The sequence below is a fragment of the Bison bison genome, unplaced genomic scaffold, assembly GCF_000754665.1.
Source record: "Bison bison bison isolate TAMUID 2011002044 unplaced genomic scaffold, Bison_UMD1.0 scf7180017864192, whole genome shotgun sequence".
NCBI lineage: Eukaryota > Metazoa > Chordata > Mammalia > Artiodactyla > Bovidae > Bison > Bison bison.
This window is the reverse complement of record NW_011494764.1, coordinates 4,254,440-4,271,246: the sequence shown is the minus strand read 5'-3', so window position 1 is coordinate 4,271,246 and position 16,807 is coordinate 4,254,440. Positions and strand designations below refer to the sequence as shown.

The 16,807-nt window shown below is 55.0% G+C and overlaps 1 protein-coding gene across 1 annotated transcript in view; it reads right to left on the bottom strand.

The window, feature by feature from the left end:
* Nucleotides 1-16,807, bottom strand: part of ANKRD11 (ankyrin repeat domain 11) — a 73,555-nt gene that overhangs the window by 20,859 nt on the left and 35,889 nt on the right. The window contains exons 2-3 of the mRNA XM_010843990.1: nucleotides 7,036-7,176; nucleotides 2,672-2,810 (exon numbers count right to left, since the gene is read on the bottom strand). Coding sequence (XP_010842292.1) covers nucleotides 2,672-2,810; nucleotides 7,036-7,122 — 226 coding nt within the window. The 5' untranslated portion in view covers nucleotides 7,123-7,176. The remainder of the gene's footprint in view (nucleotides 1-2,671; nucleotides 2,811-7,035; nucleotides 7,177-16,807) is intronic.

Genomic DNA, 16,807 nt, shown 5'->3' with positions numbered 1-16,807 from the left:
ACCCGGCTGCAGCGAGGACCTGCTTCCGTCCGGTTTCCTGCTGCCTCCTTCTCTGTTTAAAGCAAATGACCATCACTGACCAGCGAGAGAGATCTGTGTGGCCTTCAGCAAGTCCCTGACCCGAGGCGGGGCGTGGAAGGCAGTCTTTCTCCTCCCCATTCCTGACTAAGGCTTTAGCGCCTGGCGAGGGCAACAGAATGTATTACACAGGACCAGATGGGAGGCCAGAATCTATGAGGTAAGGTCAGCATGAAGGGACCGAACAACAGGGCTTCCCAACCACTGACCCCAGCTTTCACTTCAGCAACCCCTGCAAACTGAAGCCAGGATTCCAGCAGCACACGGACGGGTCGTCCACTCTGCTGGTCCAGCCCATCTGGAGGCCTCCAGGCACCCCTCAGGCCCCATCCCCAAACCCTGGCGACCAGTAGACAGAGCAGCCACCTGACCCAGACCAAGTGGGCCCAGCCACACCCTCCAGACTCAGCCCGAGATGGAGCTGGCCAGCACCCCACACCAGTCCTGCTCTCACTGGGGTCCTGAGGACTCCAGGGTCATGGCATGGGTGGCTCACAGAGTGTTACTCTGCTTTGGTCCATGCCCAGCAGGTGGCCAAGCGCCTGTGTGGTCACACAACTGGCCTCCAGCACTCAGTAGGGCATGTTCTCAAAACTCCAGAGCCCAGCACATCCCCCCAGAACAGGCCCTGCCCCTCAGGGAAGCCACGTGCAGCCATCTCTGTCCCCAGGTGGAGGCAGTGAGACTGTCGTGAGACTAAGCAGGAAGCCTGGTGTGTGGTGGTCAGGTAGGTGTGTGTAGAGCTAAGCTCTGGGGGGGAAAAAAAGGCAGAATAACCTGAAGCAGGTCCCAGTCCCACCAAGACTGGCACTGGGCAACAGCAGCAGGCAGGAGGATGCCCCTTCTGGACTGTCCTGGGTGCATGTTCTCAGCAGGCTGGCCCCCAGGGCAGGGGTGGGGGTCTGGGACACAGCTGAGGAGACGCCACTGGTGGCTCAGAACCAGGCTGCATCTCCCAGCAGGGGGCGCCGGAGGGACGCGGGCATTCGCCAGGGAGCCCCGACTGCAGTCGGGGAGGGATGGGGATGACTGCAGCCCCTGGCCTCTTGGGGAGGACTTCATCCCGCCCAGATGGCTGGTCACCAGGAAGGGCAGACGGGTCAGTGACCAGGGCTGCAGGCGAGGTGCCCAGTACTGACCCAAAGGACATGACGCTCCCCGTTACTGGAGTCTGGTTTGCCCCATGAACAAACCAAAGAGGTAAGAGCTGCGCAGTGGGCCCCTGGGGGTCACAGTCACCCCCTGCTCCAGCAGGCAACTCATACCCTGCTGTTGAAGGGTCACTGGTCCAGTAGGACCTGTCCCCAAAGGGGCGATGATGACCAGGAGGAGGGTGAGTGCTCCGTGTTGGGCCTCTGCATACAGTCACCCCACAGGCCTTGTGCTGAGGTGCTCCCAGACCCCGGCCGCCCCCTCCTGGCGCAGCAGTCTTCCTGTGAGTGACAGGAAGGCCTTGCAGGAGGACACTGACCTGCAGATACCCAACAGCAGCACTGCCCTGCACAAACCAGGACTGGCCGAGGTGCTCAAGCCTGAGCACGTGTCTGGGCCGGCTATGTCCTCTGCACCAGACCTGACCCAGAGGGTCCCTGGGAGGATGCCCACGACTCTCCTTGTGAAGGACCCCATGGAGGCTGGACCATGGGAGCTGGACCACGACTTCCCAGTAAAAAGTCGTACCCCAGCTGGCACTACCACCCCCACCACCTGCAGCACCTGCCTGCAGCGCATGAGCCCATGTGCTGACTCAGGACTGGGGGCCCAGGGGCCACACGCCGGGGGCGCCTGTGCAGGAGCTTGAGGAGGAATAGACTCCTTCCAGGCTTCTCCCTCTGCCACTTCTCCCAACTTTCTCACGTCTATCTCATTTCTGTGCCTGTACTTGTCCTGTGACCTGACACAAATTCTCACACAGCAGGGCCTGCATCCCACTTCATCCTGGCAGGACCTCCGCTCCTTCCCCCGTGGCTGCATCCTGGGGGAAGCAGGACCCCCTCGCAGCGCCATGGATTCGCCCATGCTTGCCCCTGGCTCAGACGATCGGCAGGCTGGGAAGGCTCCAGCCCCAGGGCCAAGAGGAGGGGAGTGAGCTGGCCAGCAGGGGGGCCAGGTTCTTGCCCGGACCCAGCTCGTCCCTGTGAGCAGCTCAAGACGGAACAGCCCTGGGAGCACGGGCACCCGCAGCGGTCTCCGGTCCTCCTGCACGCACTCCACCACACGTGAGGGAAGACGGCACTCGCTTCTGCCCGTTTCACAGTACCCTTTGGCTTTTACTTCAAACAACTGGGTTAATTTATGTGCGTCGGCAGCCCTGAGGGGAACCCGTTTATCCTCCCATATAAAGCTCTCCGGAGGCTGAACAGAGTGCGGGTGCCTGGGAGCTCAGAGGAAGAGGAGCTGGTGGTCACACACACGGTGGACAACACGGGAGGCCCCTGGGCCGGGGCGATTCTCTGCAGGAAACCTTCCCTGTCGGCTCCCAGTCACCCCGCCATCAGTAAAGAGCCTCGCCCAGCACCCCTCCCAGGCCTTCAAGAAGGACCCCCCGGAGTCAGCGCAGAGCCCAGGCTGCGAGGGTGGGCAAGAATGGTACCTGTGTCCGAGTCCTTCTGTTCTCCATTGGCCCCCACGGTGAAGGGCAGCTTCCTCTTGGGCGCGCGCTCTCTCACCTCCTTCCCACCATCACTGCGGTCCAGCTTTGGGGTCTTGGTTAGAGAAACTTTATCTTTGTCCTGGAAAAAAAGAAAGTTAACACCTTCAGACACCATCCCCAAATTAAAGTTTCAATGTCCTCACATCTACAAGGACTTCACTTCCTGTGTCAGGAGAACACACTTCATACTTGGTAATGGAGCCTTCTACCCGCCAGCCATGGCACTGCTCCTGGGACGGACTTGGAGGTGAGCAAACACACCTTCAGAGAGGCTTGACCAATGGTGCCCACTGTGCACTGTAAAGCCTCCCACTGGACAGGAGCATGTCTACCCAAGACAATGGGCTCCCCTTTCTGTGAAGCCTGGTCTCCCCACCTTCCCATGGGCAGCCCCCTGCCTGTTCCATGCTCCAGTCATCTCTGCCCTCGCTGCAGGCCTGTGACCCTGCAGGCGGCCCCAGGGTGGGCGGCCCACCCCAGCACAGGAGCTGGCCTGGACGGTGGTGGGGTGTGGCCATCACTCCCAGGCCTGCTGGCCTCTCAGCAGGTTAAGGACCCAGAAGCCCGCATTCCAGCCCCATCCAGGGAAGTCCAGTCACACATCTGCCTTGGTGTCACTGTCTGCAGAACCGGAGGTGATGCCTGCCTCGCGGGAAGGGTGGAGGGCTGAGACTCCACAAGGCCCCACCCAGAAAGAGCAGCACGCAGAGCCCTGTGAGTGGGGTGGGACGGGGCGCACTCCAACTACGCAGTGCCCGGCTCATGGGCCCACAGGGCGCCACACAGGCCGTTGGGCTCGCGCTGACACGGAAGACAGCACTGCTACCACCATGCGGCTCCCTTCCCCAGCAGCAAGCTTTCTTTCTGGAATCCTGCCCACACACACCACCCTCACAACACCGAGGCCCTCAGGTGATCCTGGGAGGGGACACTGAGGCCTGGACGCCACACAGCCCTGTCTCCTGGGGCCCCAACAGCCCTCTGGTCTTGGAAGGTAACAAGACACCCTGGGTGACCAGGGGTCCCACCAAAGCACACCACAAGCTGCAGGGGCATCTGGAGTGCACAGAAGGGCCAGCTAGGCGAGGCCCGACACAGGCCCACCTGTCCCCACCTGCACCCCACCCCTGCCAGAGAACAGACCCACCAGCTAAGCCCAAGGAGCCTCATCACCTTCTCACCAAGAAAACTCCTGGCCCAGCCGATGACTCTGATCTTTAGACATAAAAAAGATAATCTAAATCACAATGTCAGAAATGCAAAACATTTGAAAAATCAATGTAATGCACATTAAGAAAATAAAGTACGGAAACCATGACCCTCTCAACTGCAGAAATGGCCTGAGTCATCCTGACACCACCCCCCAGGACACTGTGAGAAGGGTGTCCCCACTTGACACAGGCTCCGCTGCAAAAGATGGGGTTCAAGGTGAGAATACCTATAATTACAACTACTGAAAAACAAAACCACTTTTTAATGAGCAAAAAAATACGAGCGTGCACTTAAGAAAGTGCCTCCACTCCAGCACAGCCATGGGTGGGGGCACCCACCCAGACAACAGCCTTAGGGGGTGGCTCCTCCAGTCAGAGCAGGCCCCCCCGCAAACCCTGATCTTCCTGAGGGATGGCAGGATTGGACACCTCGAAGAATAATGAGGAATATACAGTCCAACTCTTCAGACTGGTGAGTGGGTGAGGGAGGCTGCTGGACAGAAAGTGGGCGGTTCCTACACGCTACAGACAGCTAGGAAGTCACACTGAAGCATGCCGTGTTAATATCGAGAGACATCACACACAGGAATAAACCTAACAAAAGATGCTCAAGGCCTCTATGCAGCCGACAAATATCCCTGAGAACAGAAACAGGACTGATAAAACGGAGGCCACCTGTGTTCATCACTGTTAACCCAGCAAATCTCCCAAACACATCTTTGCATTCAGAGCAGTCAAAGCCCAGCAGATCCACCTTTTCCAAAATGTACATGGAAACCAAAGGGGCAAGAATAACAAGCACAATTCTGGAGAACAATGAAAGCGGACAAGTTAAATTACCAGGTACCAAGATAACACAACAGGTGGCCCTAAGCTAAAGGCCAAAGGTCCAGAGCAAAGAGCAGAAGTGAGCCCCACATGACCGCCACAACCCAGGAGGAACGGACAGCCTTCCAGTGACAGTGACCAGGTGGACATCCGTGGGAAGAAAATAAACACTGACCTTCCTTCGCAGCTCAAAACAAAACTGAGTCCAGACAGATCACAGAGAGCCTGTAGACAACAGGAAAACACGTGTCTGTCTATAGACGTCACTGAGTGTCAGCATGGATCGCGTCCACCTCGACCAGGTTCTGGGGTGCAGAACTGTGCAGTCACTTTGCAAAGTGAAAGTGAAGTCGCTCAGTCATATCCAATTCTGCGACCCCATGGACTGTAGCCTACCAGGCTCCTCCATCCATGGGCTTCTCCAGGTAAGAGTACTGGAGTGGGTTGCCATTTCCTTCTCCAGGAGATCTTCCCAACCCAGAGATTGAACCCGGGTCTCCCGCATCGCAGGCAGACACTTTACCATCTGAGCCCCCGGAGGAGCAGTCATTTTGACCAACTAGTAAACCCTATCTGTCACCTCTGCAGAAAACCCCCCAATGTACGTGTGCTCACATCCCAGACCTGCATCCGCACAACGGAGGTGGAGCTGAACATCCACACAGCAGACACCACGCAGCCCCAGAGGGAGAACCTTCTTCTTGACAGCAAGAGCCTATCCACGGGAAAGCAGCAAAAATCCCTGCCGTGGGTCCACATGCCCTGTGGCCGGGGAGGCATGGTTAGCGCAGAGGTTTGAGGGGGGCGGGATGGCCCCCAAGGACACTGGCGGTGCTGTGAAACCTGGTCTCGATCATGATGCTCCCAGGTTCTAGAAATGAAAGGTGCATTTCTACTTCAATAAAACTTGAGTACCTAGCAGCTGGCTAACAGTGTGCAGAAACACACTGTGCACACTGCTTTGGGCTGTGGGCTTGCCTCCTCACGCCCACTGCCCACAGCTTCCTGAAAACCCCTGGGCGCTCCTCCGCAGACACCCCCCCACCCCAAGTCTGGGTGCTCATCACTCTCAAGGTCGGACCCATCCCTTCCCTCATGGAGTCCGCTGTGGGCACACGTGGCTGTCACACAGCTGTGCCCGGTGAGCACAGGGAGCTACAGCCCAGGTCCTGCAGAGCGGGGCATGGTGAGGGCTGGACTGGGAGCAGAAGGGGCTCACACTCGGCACAGTTTGTTCCTTGAGGCTTTTTCTCTATTCCTTCTGTGCCCTCACAGTCAAGCAGCAGTCCCCAGGTGACACCTGCCTCGCAGGTCACGGGGACCACCGGAGTCCATCCAGGATGGCAAAAGCCTGTCCCTTCGCTGCCACCAGAAAGCCTGTCTGGGGACCTCCCTGGTGGTCCAGAGGTTAAATTAACACTCTGCGCTTCCAGTGGAGGGGGCACAGGTTCAACCCCTGGCTGGGGAACTAAGATCTGGCAGACCCCTGCCCCTGCCGCCCTTCCTGGGCTTCAGCATCTGCACGTGGATCCTGAGAACCAGCGCTCCTACAGTTTCCCAGCATTCAGAGGAGCAGGGAGTCTGAGGCCTCGTCCAAGACCTGCTCGAAAACCACACGACGAAGCAGCACCAAGCCACACCCAGCTTCCACATGAGGTCATTTGTGTACCACCCCCTCCTCCTGGACAGGAGCCAGGGCATGGGCCACAGACCGCCTTTGCAGGTGGCCCTCCCTCGGGAAGGCTGCGAGTCTGGGATTCTGCAGACCGGCCTGGAGGGGACACTGGGGTCACGGTGCGTGGAGCACACGGCACACACACTGCACAGCCCCGAGCCCAGGGCACCAGCACGCTAACAGGACACAAGGGTGCAGGTCGACATCCCATTTCCTGTTCATACTCGGTCAAGCAAAACTGGGAGTCCAGTTGCCCAACAGTGTCTCGGTTAGGACTGCCCACACGGCCACTGTCACATCTGGCCTGCTCACAGCTGAGGTCAGAACCCGGGGTCCTGGGGTCTCTCAGACAGGCACCAGCTTCTGTCCATGGACCTAGTGCTGAAAGCACTCTGCTGCCAAACGACAAACACATCCTTCAGAGGAAGCTGGTGCTGTCGTCCACAGCCACCCCAGACCACGGCAGCTCCTCCCACACTGGCCCCAGAGGGGGCCCGACACCAGCGCCCTGCGCTGGGGACAAGCAGAGCAGCCCAGGCAGGCAGGCGGGCGACACCCGGGTCTGACCCTGTGCGGATGCGGGAGCTCACCTTTTTTCCGGGCTGCTTCTCCACCATGTCGCTGCTCAGGGAACGCTCTTCCTGCTGTGGGGTTCTAGAACACCCACCCTTGGGCATCGTTTCTCCTCACTGGGCCTTCATTCACGCCGCCATCGCTTCATCATCAACCGTCTGCTTCAAAACAGAGGCATGGGATTAAGGTTCGGTGACCCCACAGGAAACCCAAGCACCTCCAGTCAGCGTTGCACGATGCATGGGTGCAGTGGCTCTTCTGAAGGGGTCCCCTCCCCCGTCAGGGTCCAGAACAGGGCTTCTCCTGACGCACCACCCAGTGGCCAGCCCAGCAGGGCACTGTCTACACCCCACGACAGAGAACACGGTGGGGCCTTGGGGTTCACGTGGGAGTCCAGCTACCAGGCAACTAGAGACCCCACTGCATCCCACGGAGTCGGTCAGTCCCACCCACCACCCCTCCCCGCAGAAACCCAGCAGAGGCTCTGCCCGGCTTGATGTCTCACTACCGCGTGCCGCTCCCTGGCCGCCCGGCACGTGCCAGCCTCTCTCTGCACCTGTTCACGAGTCTCTTCCGCCTGCGGCCGCACTGACCCAACCCAAGCTGAGCCTGCCCAGCGTGGACAGTGCCGCACATCCCGTCCATCACGCCCAGGCTGTTCACTGTGTTTGGCAGAAGGAACAGGGAAAAGAAGCACTGCTCTGTCTTCCTGGCAGTGCCCTCCTCAGCCCTCATCCTCACAGTCAGAGAAAGCGTGTCACACCAACCAGATCACACCCCCGGGGCCTGCCGTGCTGGACGAGGGTCTCACACAGCTCACCAGAATTAGAATCAGAATCAGCCTCTGCTCTGAACGGCTTTTCAAACATACTGTTCGGAAGCATCTGGAGTGGGAGCTCCAACCTGCCCTTCACCAGCCTCCCAAGAACCTGTCTTCTGTCTCCACGTCAACTGGTAAGAGTTCACAAAGGACCCCCAGCTTGTAACGGGCTGACACAATCTGGTGGCACAGCACCACACGAGGGCCCAGGTTCACCTCCGCACATCCCAGGGCTGAGGCCGGAAATGGCATTTTCTGTCTACAATTGAAACTGGGAATTCCCAGCTTTCTTCTACTTTCCTACTACAAAACTGGACCATCTCAGAACCTGACTCAGGACAGTGGCTGAAGCTCCATACTACCTGGGAACTCATCAGTAATGTTTCCATAACAACTTAAAAGATTATGAAGATAAATTTTTTTAAAAACTGACTGCCTAGTCTCAAGATGAGAAAAATTGAGCCAAGGAGCCCTGGGACACTCGCCCCTCTTGCTCCAAGACATGGGTACCTCTGAGCGTGTGTGGCCACCTCACAGATCCATGAGTCCTGGACCCTGATCTCGAGGTGTCCAGACCAGGAGGGCATGCAGAGGCCAGTCCACACTTTTAAAACTTGTCTTAGTACACGCCCTGTGGATCTGAGTTGCACAAAGCCAGGCCACTCTTCACTAACCTTGTTTCCTTTTGTAAAATAGTTACTTTTCAGTAAAGGTCTGCTGTGGCAAACCCTCAGGCATGTGAGGATTCAGGCCCAGCCACTGAGCACCTGTGTGGCGACCCCGGGCACAGGGAGGAGCGGGGAGGACTTGCTGTCGGGAGCACGGTCAGGAAACCACACAGTGATCCCTGTGCAGAAGCCCATGTCGGCAGGAATAAAGTAGGAGAAAATCTTGTAGAAAGAAAGAAAGAACCCTGCTAATAAACCTAACAAGGAAAGCAGAGAACCTCAAGTTCCATAAATAAACATTAATTTAAAAAATTAATGTCACAGTTTTTAAAAAACTGCCTGACGCTGACACGGACCCCCACAGGCCCAGCCCAGGGCAGGTGAGCTGCACTCCCACTGAGGACTCTGCTGCCGGCAAAGTGCACGTGCAGAAATGGCAGTGGTTCCCCCCGTTCCAGCCCCGCCACAGAACCCACAGGCCGGCAAGAACATGCACTGGACGGCAGAGAACGTCTCCGCAGCCTCAAGGTAAAGACGACGCCTGCAGAGCCAGAACACTGACCACAGTGGCCAAGTCTGCAAATTCTGACACCTGGAGAACAGCACGTTTTGTTCATTAAAGGTCGCCATCCCACAGGAGAAGAGGGCGCTTCCTACACACGCACCTGCCAGCAAGCCCTTAGGCAGCCTCTGCAGAGAGCACCCACAAACCGGCAAGCCAGAGAGTGGACGTCCACTGCAGACATGGACGCAAGACTTAAATAGGCCCTCCACAAGAGAGGAAATCCAGGTGAGAAATGCAAACAAAAACCAAAACAAGATACAGAACATCAGCAAGGACACAGAGCAGAACTGACATCCTGACAGGAGCACGGACAGAGCCACGCACACAGCCCCACCACACAGGCGCCAGCGGCCCCAGGGGCAACTGAGTCACACAGGCCCAACCATCTCACAAGTCACGGGGGGAAAAGGGCATACTGTCTGTCTGCCTAACTGAGGCGACAGGACGACTAAGACATCGAGTGGTGATCGCTGTACAAATGTGGAGGGGAGTCACGCCCGGGAGTGTGACAGGAGTTTTCTACACAAAGGCCACACCCATGTGCACTTTGTGAGAATGAGATTCTACATTTTTATCAATATTTTGCAGATTTTTAGATTTTATGTTACATTTCACAGTAATAAAGTTTAAAATGCTGGTTACGGACAGACTGCACCCTAGGAGGTGATCAGAAAGTGGGGGGCTGGTTGCCAGGCTCTGTCCCAGGACCAACTCCCTTCTGGGGGCCCCATGCCTCGTACAGAAGGGCAGGTCACTGGACACAGGGCACAGCAGCTCAGGGCTCCCAGGCTGCAGGGAGACCCTCCCCTTGCACAGAGCACATGACAAGCCACTGTAACTGCGGCCAGAATGGAAACGAAAACCTGATCAATTAAAGGTGAACACACAGCTCTGAAGATGGGGGTGAAGGGGCTGCAAATGCAGGAGGAAAAACAGCCATCTTACACAGAAGGACCAAGATGCACAAGAAATGCAGGAGAAGACAGGGACAGGCTGGCACCCGCCTGAGAACTCAGGTGACCAAGAGCACAGGGGGCAAGTCCACACACCTCCACGGCTGATCCACAGAGAAAGAAAGTGACAGAGATGACAAAGAGACAAAAGCACAAGCCAGAGGAAGACCAGACTGAAGGCCCAGAGGAGGACAGCTCTGGGGAGAGACAGGACAGGGAAAGTGGCCCTGGGTGACCCTGCAGCACTGCTAAAAGCCAGGGACACAAAGCCCACCCACTAGGCGGCTGCAGGACAAATGGAGAGAAGAGCCAGCACCAGGTCCAGAGTAACCCCCACAGGGTCACCACGTGGAGAAGGTGACCAGAGAGGTTGGACAGCGACGCTGGTGTTAGAAACCTGCAAACCTGGTTCAGTGCTCAAACACTAATCAACATAACCCACCACATCAACAGGTCAGAGAAGAAGAATCACCCAGTCCTAACAACTGATGCAGAAAATGTGTCTGGCATTCAAAGCCTAAGACTTTGAGGCCCAAGCCCTCGGCACCACAGGGTCCAGGAACCGCTCAGAGAGAGGAGGGGCGTGGACAGCACCTCAGCCAGCATCGCCCTGACAGTGAGACACGGGACACGCCTCCCTCCCACTCCCGCTTCTGGGCATCGTCCTTGAAGCACCAGTCAGAGGATGAGGAAGAAAAGGGGGAAAAGACACAAACTAATTGGGACGGAAAATAAAACATTCTACTTGATAACGACATGACTGTCTATCTGAAAAACTGCAAAGAATCAACCAAAAACTCCACGATACAGTGAGCTCAAAGAGGCTGCAAAATAGCAGATCAACACACAAAAATCCACCCTATGTCTACTAACTAGCAAGAACATGTAAAAACAACAAAAACACAGTATCATTAACAAGTGCTCCAAATAATAATGGGAATTCAGGTATACATCTCAAAAAAAACTATAAAAACCTGTACAAATTTTAGGAACCGTAGAAGAAATCTTTGAGATCTTAGATAGGCAGCGTTCTTAGACACGACACCAGCAGAGCCATTCATTCAAAAAGGGAAACACCGGTCCTCTGCATCTCAACCAAACTGAAAGCCGCCCAGTGAAGACCGGATTTACAGGATGAAGAGACAAACTGCCCACCACAAGTCAGACGAATGACCAACATCCAAACAGAAAATGGACAAAAGACACAAGCGACACAAGCAGACTCTTCACCAAAGGAGAACATGAGCATGAGAGGGAGTCTGGGGGCGTGCTCGGAGATGCAGCTCACGTCCTGCGTGCTTCCTGACCATACTCGGCCCCCCATTGCTGCAGCATGTTCAGCAACCATGTTTTAGGAAGTGGAGTAACACACAGCACAGAGCGCCAGGAGGCACCACACTCACAGCTCATGAAGTCACTGTGAGCGTGTTCCCAGGGTGTGCCAAGGGCAAAGACAGAAACAGAAGGTTTTCCTCACAACGAGAGCTGTCAGGACATTTCACAAACACTGGCCTAAGTGGGTAAGGACAGAAATCTGTTGCTTTTCTTATACACTAATAATGAACTGTCAGAAAGAAAAAAATCCCATTTTGAATGGCATGAAAGAATACCTAGGAATAAAACTTATCTACAGAGATGAAAGATCTATACTGTAAAAACTATAAAACACTGGTGAAGGAAATTGAAGGTGATATAAAAAAATGGAAAGATATCTTATGCTCTTGAGTTGGGACAAATACTGTTAAGATGGCCAGATGACCCAAAGCAATCTACTGGTTTAACGCAATCTCTATCATAATATCTATGACATTTCCCACAGAACTAAAACAAATAACCCCAAAATTTACCCAGAAGCACAATTTTTGCCAAATTGCCAAAGCAGTCTTTTTTTTTTTTTTTTAAGGCTGCTTTGTATGGCCTGCAGGAGCGTGGTTCTCCAACCAGGGATCACACCTGTGCCCCTCATCTAGGGAGCACAGAATCTTAACCACTGGATGGTGAGGGAGTTACTGCCAAACCAGCCCTAAGGCGAAGGGACAAAGCTGGAGGAATCATGCTCCCTGACTTGAGACTAGATTCTAGAGCTCCAAAAGTCAGAACAGTATGGCACTGACAGAGACAGACATTTAGATCACAGATCAATGTCACAGGACAGAGACCCAAAAACCTATGGCAATCAAGCTATGACGAAGAATACACATGGAGAAAAGACAGTCTCTTCAATAAGTGGTCCTGGGAAAAAAGGACAGCTGTATGTAAAAGATTACAGATTAGAACATTTCCCTACACCATATACAAAAATAAATTAAAATGGACCTAAATGTAAGACCGCAAACCATACAACTCCTAGAAGAAAACATAGGCAGAGCTTTCTTTGACATAAGTCACAGAAATGTTTTTTTGGATCCATCTCTAAAGGCAAAAGAAATGAAAGCAAAGATAAACAAAGGGTATCTAAGTAAATTTTAAACTTTTGTACAACAAAAGAAATCATAAAAAGGACAACTTACTGAGTGGAAGAAAACACCTGCAGATGATATAACCAAAAGGGGTTAATATCCAAATGATAGAAACATCAATCTCCTGGCAGTCCAGGGGTTAGGACTCCACACTTTCACTGCTAACGACACAGGTTCAGTCCCTGGTCGAGGAATTAAGATCCCACAAGCCTCATACTATGGCCCTATGTGTGTGTATATATACAGATATATATGTATATTACACGTAAATATGTATACAACATATAAAGAATTTAGACACTGAAAACACTAAAAAAAAAAATTCAGAAAACGGGCAAGAGACCTGAATAGACATTTTCCCAAAGAAGAGACACATATGACCAACAGGCACATGAGAAGATGCTTCACGCGGCTAATGATGAGAGAATGTAAGTGAGAACCACAGTGCGGCGCCACCGCACACTGTTCAGAATGGCCGTCATTAAAGCGTACAGATACCGAACGCTGGGGAGGATGTGGAGAAGAGAGCCCTCACGCACTGCTGGTGGGAATGCGGACTGGTGCGGCCACTGTGGAGAACAGTGTGAGGTTCCTTAAAAAACTAAAGACAGAACTATCATATGACCCAGCAACTCCACTCTGGAATATGTCTGGAAAAAACAAAAATACTAATTCACGATGATACACGCACCCCAGTGTGCACAGCAGCACTTGTCAGAATAGCCAAGACTCAGAGACAGCCTAAACGGCCATCTGCAGATGACTGGATAAAGATGTGATGCACATGCACGCATACACACACACACACACACAGACACGATGGACTAATAATCAGCCATAAAAAATGAAATTTTGCAGCAACACAGATGGATTTGGAGAGCATTACACAGAGCCAAGTAGGTCAGACAGGAAAGACACACCGCATGACACCACTTCTGCAGAATCTAAAACACACAACAGACTGGTGACTAGACTCACAGATGTCGAGGACAAACCAGCGGCCACCAGCAAGCAGATGTAAGGCAGAGGGGCAGGAGAGAGGTGTGGACCTAACAGAATCGAACTCCTGCATGTAACAGAAATGAGCTGCAAGGCTGCACTGCACAGCACAGGAATTACAGACGGCACCTTACAGTAGCCGTATTGGAGTCTGATCTATAGAAACACCGAATCACTGCCTTGTGGACCTGAAACATACATAACATGGCAGATCAAGTATGCTTCAGTGAAGGAAAACAAAGCAGCGTGGTTCTGTGACTGCGCAGGAGGGTCTGTGCTGCAGACCCTGGGACCCAGCGACCTCACGGCGGCTCACCCAGGCCCCCAGCCGCCCCAGGTTGCCACATGCAGACTGTGGGCAGCAAGACCCAAGTCAGCGGGCGGCTGGACGCTGCCTCTGCTGTGATCACTTTATCACAACATGGACATGCCCCGCTGCCCCCGATGACACCCTTGGGTAGACCTTTCATCAGTTTCTAAATTAAGACGTGACGGGAGCTTCACAGGAAACTCAACACTCTTCCAGCCAGTTGGTTCGAAAAAGCCTTAATTGTGACATTGACGATGGGCTACCAGCCACGTGACCAGGCAGCCAAGCAGCTTGAGGACTCAGCACCGCCATCCTCAGGCATAGGCAAGGCCCAGGGTCGAGATGAGGACACTGCCTCCACCAGCCTGGAGCAGCCTGCCTGAACACAAACACACACGAGCACACAACACACAACCTTACAGTCTGGGCCACCAGCCCCGTGTGAAAGTGCTAACACCTCCCCTGTCCTGGCACTTTCCCACAAGGCTCGGATAACAGCCATCACCACCGTGGGAACCAAGCCCCCAGGAGCCCCGAGGCACCCGGCCTACAAAAGGTGCCTTCTGAGGAAGAGGAGGGGCCTCCTGCCCAGAGCTGGGGCCTCCGGGGGCCCTCCCACTCTGCCCGGCCCTCAACACCTCCCTGTGCCCCCAGGCTGGCCTATGCTGCTGGACAAACCGAAGGACGGCTGACAGAAGAATTCTGTACAAGCCTAACATTTTGGACATAAAAGGACATCTCCCAGTCAGGAAACTAGGCAGAGGGATGGACACGGAGCAGAGTGCCAGGGCGGGAGGCGCTGCCCAGCCTCGCGTGGCCGGCACGTGGTGATCACAGGCCTCCCAGGGCAGAGCAGGGTGCCGTCTGGGCGAGCCCAGGAGGAGGACCCACTGTGTGCCCCCTCCTCCTCCAGGGGGCCCGGCGCCCATGCACAGGTGACCGAGCAGGGGTCTCTCCGGGGGTCTGGTCCTACAGCCCACGCGCCCCACGGTGCATTCCTGCAGCGTGTCCTCACTGAGGACATGTGTCGCCCAGTCCCCCACTCTTCTAGAAGTGCTTTTTAAAAAGGCCGTTCACGTCAGCCTGCTGGGCCATGTGCTCTGACAGTGCGCTCACCCCTAGTGGCCGGCGGCACTTCAGCTGGTTGTCTGCTAGGCCTGTGTGGACTTGAAAAATTTTAGGGAGAAGACTGCAGGTTGGCCTCTGAGCAGGCCTGGGAGGGTGCCTTGCTTTTTGGTAGCCTCTTTCTACAAAACACTTTCTGTTTTAGGAAGCAGAGTGTACGTGGACACAGTGTTTCCAGCACAGGTAGGTCCAGGCTGCTGTGAGTCTTGGCAGCAGCGTCCCCTCTGACAGATGGCTGGGCCAGGGTGGCCTTGGCCCCGGGAAAACCTCAGCAGCACGTGACAGGGGCAGCAGCCTCGGCAGTGCCCGGCTTGGACAGGTGGACATGCAGGGCTGCAGGCGTGTCATTGTGGGGCCCAGCGGAGGACGCATCTGGGGAGTGCTCACGCCTGTCCTGTGACACCGTGAGAAATGGTGATGCTGCTGCACCAGGAGGCACTCACAGCTGCATTTCGTGTGTCTCACGGCAGAGGAGCCTTGGAGACGGGTTCACTAGGTCTGGGCTCCCACCGCAGGCTGAGAACAAAGGCAGGAGGAGGAAGCTTCTTGGCAGGTTTTTCCATGTCACTGGACAGATGTGAGCACCACCTTGCGTTGGACGGTGCCCCCAGACGCGTCCTTCGCTGGGCCCCATGATGACACCCCTGTGCCCTGAACGTCCACTTGTCCAAGCCGGGAAAGGCTGCTGCCCCCGTCACGTGCTGCTGAGGTTTTCCTGGGACCAAGGCCACCCTGGCCCAGCCATCTGTCAAAGGGGACACTACTGCCAGACTCATTGCAGCCTAGAAGGGGCCTGTCTGTGGTGGAAACACTGTCCACATACGCTCTGCTTCCTAAAACAGAAAGCTTTTTGTAGAAATAGAAAAAGGCTACCAAGAAAACAATCATCTCTACTTTCCTTACATTTAAGTAAACGGCTGGTTATTTCCCTCTTTTAATAGCAAGGTTTGCCAGGGGGATGCATGGAACAAAACAAGCCTAATGAGTTAACAAATAAGTCATCCAGAAATAAACCCATAATGAAGCCACCTCTTTTGCCCCAAAAGTCACCATCAGCCAGCCTTGGGGATGAGGGACCAGGGAGGGATGCAGAGTCCTCAGCTCCCGACGTGTCACTGTGGAACTTGAGCAAGGAGACACTGGCTGACCTCTCAGAGCAACTGCACTGGCCGAGACCTTCTAAACACAGGTCTAGCACCACAGACAGGAGCTGTAAGCGCACACCCCAGCCTCAAGCCCTGCTCGTAGTGACCCTGTGCCTTTGTGACACTGGCAGTGTGGCCTCTGCCTCCCCTGAGGGCCCTTCCTGGGCACTGGCACCGCTCACTCGGAGCAGGACACGTGTTGACCGTGGCAGACGCGCGCCCAGACTCACCTCCTCCCTGGAGAGCTGGCTTTGGTAAAACCCAAGAGAAAGCCAGTCCTGGGTGGGGCAGCGGAGCTCACAGGGAAACAGTGATTGTTCCTTAGTGAGAAGGCACTGAGAATACAGGGGAAACGCATCAGCCCAAACACCCCACTTCCTGTGGGAGGGGTCCTCGTGCATGACAGCTGGAAACTGCAAACAAAGCGTGTCCACGACTCAGTGAGCAGCTGGGAGCACCCGGCACATGGAGCACCCACAGTGGTCCCTGCAGGTCACGAAGAGCTCCTCGATGGGCTGAGTCCCAGGTGAGCACACTGACACCGCACACCTAAAACCTGTGTGTTTACAAGAGAAAAACTCCACGTTCCCCTCTGGGAGACACTGCAAGGGGCTGAATGGCAGACCCCAAAGGTCCCTCCACGCGGCACTTGTGAGCACGACCTGACCAGGCAAGAGGGAACCAAGTGAGGGTCTCGAGGTGCTCTGAGCAGACCCTTGCCCCAGCGCAGGCATCCTGGTGAGAG